At 39.4% G+C, this 4,163-nt stretch overlaps 1 protein-coding gene across 1 annotated transcript; it reads right to left on the minus strand.

Moving 5' to 3' along the window:
- Positions 1 to 242: 242 nt before the first annotated feature.
- LOC139712211 (large ribosomal subunit protein mL63-like) lies at positions 243 to 3,752 on the minus strand. Its single transcript, XM_071624052.1, has 3 exons — positions 3,616 to 3,752; positions 2,039 to 2,150; positions 243 to 1,019 (listed from the first exon to the last, which is right to left on the minus strand). The coding sequence occupies exons 1-3, from the start codon at positions 3,684 to 3,686 to the stop codon at positions 876 to 878; spliced, it is 327 nt and encodes a 108-aa protein (XP_071480153.1). The 5' UTR covers positions 3,687 to 3,752; the 3' UTR covers positions 243 to 875.
- Between the last annotated feature and the right edge of the window lie 411 nt (positions 3,753 to 4,163).

A 4,163-nucleotide genomic window follows, 5' to 3' on the forward strand; every position in this document is an offset into this window, starting at 1 on the left:
TAACAAAATGCATACAAGCACAGAGCCATTGTCTTACATCGACAGGTGAGAGGGGCTGGAAGCCTAGCTTTTTGTATAGCAATGATAAAAGAGTGGAACATTAACAAGCCACTCTGCTTCCCATCAAACTCCACCAGCAAAACTGGGCCCAGCTTCACAGAGTTATCACAAAGTTTGCCATTGTTGTCAGTTACAGCTTTTAAGTTCTGAGTGCTGTTTATTTAGTCTGTTTTAGTCTTGGGCCATGTAATCTTTATGCCTATTAAAAGCAGACATGACTGATTAGCTTGAAGTGCATGTTCTGAACCCTTTTACAGCGCAAGAAAATTACATAATTTTGTGTGCATTACTAACTACTAATGGAGACTTTACAGTGGTGGTAATCACATCTTACGGTCTATGGTTTAGAATACACTGTATATTGCTCTGAAAACACAACATGCAGCTTTGGAAATGAACTGAGTGTTTTCTACGCGGAATCAATGAACAGTTCACAGTCTGCTCAATCTTGTCCTCAGCTCTTTCAACACTTTCACATGTAATGGACGTACACCTGTAGGTGGTGCGCATGTGATGTTCCGACCACACCTACATCCACAATGGAAAAATAAACCTTATGTATGTCAATGAGCACCTACCACTAATTCATCTGGACAAAAGTGGCAGTCACATGGCTGGGTATGCTATGAAAAGAATACTGCCACTCTTGTGTTACATGTACTTTACAACATGCCTGATTATATCAACATTAGTCGGAGTCTGATTTTACAGAGGAGGCATCATGATTGCCACAGTTCCCAACTCCTGTCCGTCCCAAAGTCATTTCAATCTGCGGATGCAGTCCATATCACATTGCGTCAGGCAACAGCCAGGCCTTACTCCCACTTCCGGGATATCCTGAGGTGGGAGAAGTGGTCGTCCATGTAGCGATGTGGCGGGACCTTCTTGAATCGTAAGTTGGTGAGAAACTGCTTCTTCTCCTCAACTGCCCTCTCCTTGGCATGACCAAATTCCTCTTCCTGACCAGAGGAACAAAGAAATCAGAACAACAACATAACTCACTGGGTCCCACTTTAGCCTCATACAACAAATAGCACACATCTGACATGTCCCTGTGAGTAACTCTTCAATGCATGCTGTGTTGAGCAATTTGTATGAGAAAAAAAAAAATAAATACACACTGGAAATTCTCTTAATGAAAAAAACAAAACAACAACAACAACATATAAATATTCATAAACATAGAAAAATAAACATATGACTTGACAGCTATTTAGGAAAGTTTAGACCAAAGACTTGACTACTGTAAAACGAGGAATTTTCGCGTGCATTTTAATTTCGGGAATTTCGCGAGCGCCGAAATTCGTGAAATTAAAATGCACGCGAAAGTTTTTGTCTACACCACATGCATTGAACGCCAGTGGCAATTCGCGAAAATTTCATGCCACGAAAAAGGCTGTCGGCTCCAATTCGCGAAAATTTCATGCCGCGAATATATCATGTTTTACAGTATTAGTGTGCCTAAATGAGGAATATATCAAACAATGTGGTGAAGCCTGATTAAGCAGACCACCCCTTCTTCCTGCCTTACTCTAGATCAATTTAATTTCAGCAAGTGGTCCAACATCAAAGTTACAAAAGAAGTCTTTCAGACAAAGCAAGCAGCAAAGGAGATGAAATTCATTCTAAGGAGAGACAATTTGCTAAGGTACAACCTACCATCTGGTATTTTATGTCCTAGATGTGGGAATGGTACAGGATGTTCTTCCAAAGGATGTTCTTACTGGAGCTCCATCTACATCCGACTGTACCTTTTATATGTCAATTTATTCACTAATAAATACTATCCAATCATGACACAAGACAAAACTAAATAAATTACATGAAAAGAGGGGGTAAAGGAATATGCACATTACATTTCACTTCAACAAAACCAATATTTTAGGCACCATTTAATCCTTGGTAATACCAAAAAGCCAACTAAGATTGCGTCTTTGTTTTCCTTGGCAGTACAATGTGTAATTTGTACCATACTTACGGGAGTTAGGAAGGGTCTGCTGAGGTGTCTCGCATTCTCCTCTTCAATGGCCAACCTCTTCTCCATGTTCCTTATCATAAACCTTGTGATGGGTCTGAATCGTCGATACTTGCTGTGTAAGAAGTAAAGTGAATGAAATGTGCATGGTGAGAATGAAAGTAATATTACCACCATTATGAGATCATCAGTCCACTTTCCTTTGCATTTAAAAGCTTCTTGACTTAATTTCTACATTTTACTAAGTGTTACAATCTTTAAAAAAAAATTAGAATCTAGTTACTTTGTTTATTGAGCTTGAAAGATAAAGCACAATGGGAATAGAAATATGATCATGAGCTCCTCTAGTGTCTGTCCTGTTATAAATAAGGCAAAATTGTGAAATAGGCACCACCACAAAGTGCAGGTAGTGTGTGCATCTGTGCGTAAGCTATCAAGGTTAAGCAGTGTAGGGGGGTATAGTAAAATTAGTGGGGGGACATTACGAAGTCTTTCTGATAATTAAAGAAAGGAAAGGAAGATCAAAGGAAAGAAAAGAAAAAGAAGGAAAGAAGGATGGAAAATAAAGCAAGACGAAGTGAAATAAGAAAATATGAAATAGACAGAGAGAAACTAAACAAAGGGCAGACATCCACGAATACTTGCTTTGCTGTGGAAATCGGCCCTGCTATAAAGGTACACTACTTTATCAATCATGTGTATAACTAACACCCTTTATTTGGTGGGGTTACATTCACGAGTAATTGATACTGTGCAAGAAAGCCCTACCGCTGTGCTTAGAGACCATGATTCACCATGCCATACAGTGGGGCTGAATTCATGCGAATAAAATCAAGTCTTGCCAGGTACCGTAGGTTGAGGGAAATAAGCCCCCATAATATTTCGTTCAGTGGTACGTGGTGGGGCCTAGCTGTATCATGAGTATGCCAATTCTACTTCTACTTCTATGGTGCTTCTCATCAAAGCCTGTTCAGCAACTGGATGAGGGTTTGTGGTGTGGTGTTTCTGACAGTGGATGCCGTTTATGCTTTGTGCTCTTTCAAATGTAGAAACCTCCATTTGAATTTTTAGCCTTTAAATAAAATAATCACAATGATTAACACTACTAGTACTAGATTCTACATGTAATAGATACCCCTGTTAAACTATACACAAACAAGTAGAAAAACATTGTGGACAGTCACGGCATACAGCTAGCAGAGCTAGTTGCAGAGCCAGAGGATGGTAAAACAATACTGAATAGGTGTAACGTTAGGGTCCAACGTTTAGGTTTATACTTTGGAGCACGCAAGCGGAGCCCATTTTCATAACAATCATCATTCCCTGTCTATGTCTTCATGCATCTGGTGACATAATGTACTGATGCTAGTAGCTTGCATGGCATTATACTTATTCAATTATTCACTTAATATCTAATCAGGACATTAATTGCATGAAGTGCATGAACAATCATGACATTATTGTTTAATCTTATTCATCTTGGGGTCTACTAACAGCGCTTCTAGTGTATGGGACTACACTTTCCATGGTCGACTATTTCTGCTATCACTTCATAAAATACGGTTTATATTGATATTTACCCAGCCCACTGAAGTCCTGGGACCTTGGAACTGCGGAATCTATGGCCATAAAGAATTCTTGTCAGCCACATATTTCGCAAATTTACGATTTAGCAACTTCTGTCGCTTTCCATGTGCCCAACACAGCCAAGGAATACTGACTTTTTGCGATTCGGAGCGGATCAATATGAGACTGTAAGTGATACCACGCCCTCTACGATAAAGACAATACAATGTGATCACTGCGCAGCTCTTTTTTTCCTTGTTCTCCTCCTCCTCCTTGTTGCTGTTCTTGTTTTTCTTCTTGTTCCGCCTCTTTATCTCCTTCTTTTGCTGTTCTTCTCTATCTTTTCCTCCTCCTCCTTCAGAAAAAATCTCGATTCTTCCCCTATATAAAGCGTGATTAATCCTAAAATGGAATTCAGCTGCATTACACAATTTCAGTCAAGCTAGAAAAACTTCCTAGTTTTAGAACGTAAAATGCGCTGCGGGTAACACCTTTGCATTACCATAGCAAGCATAGATATAGACCTATTAGAGTTTATAGCACTTAAAGTAGATAGTATTCG

This window comes from Diadema antillarum, unplaced genomic scaffold (genome assembly GCF_040938485.1).
Source record: "Diadema antillarum isolate AM-2024a unplaced genomic scaffold, OU_Dant_1.0 scf00000040, whole genome shotgun sequence".
Taxonomy (NCBI): Eukaryota; Metazoa; Echinodermata; class Echinoidea; order Diadematoida; family Diadematidae; genus Diadema; species Diadema antillarum.

Coding starts and splice junctions, on each gene's coding strand:
- LOC139712211 (XM_071624052.1), bottom strand. CDS start 3,686: ATGTGGCTGACAAGAATTCTTTATGGCCATAGATTCCGCAGTTCCAAG. Junction 2,151..3,615: donor CCAGGACTTCAGTGGGCTGG/GTAAATATCAAT, acceptor CTTCTTACACAG/CAAGTATCGACGATTCAGAC. Junction 1,020..2,038: donor GCAGACCCTTCCTAACTCCC/GTAAGTATGGTA, acceptor TCCTCTGGTCAG/GAAGAGGAATTTGGTCATGC.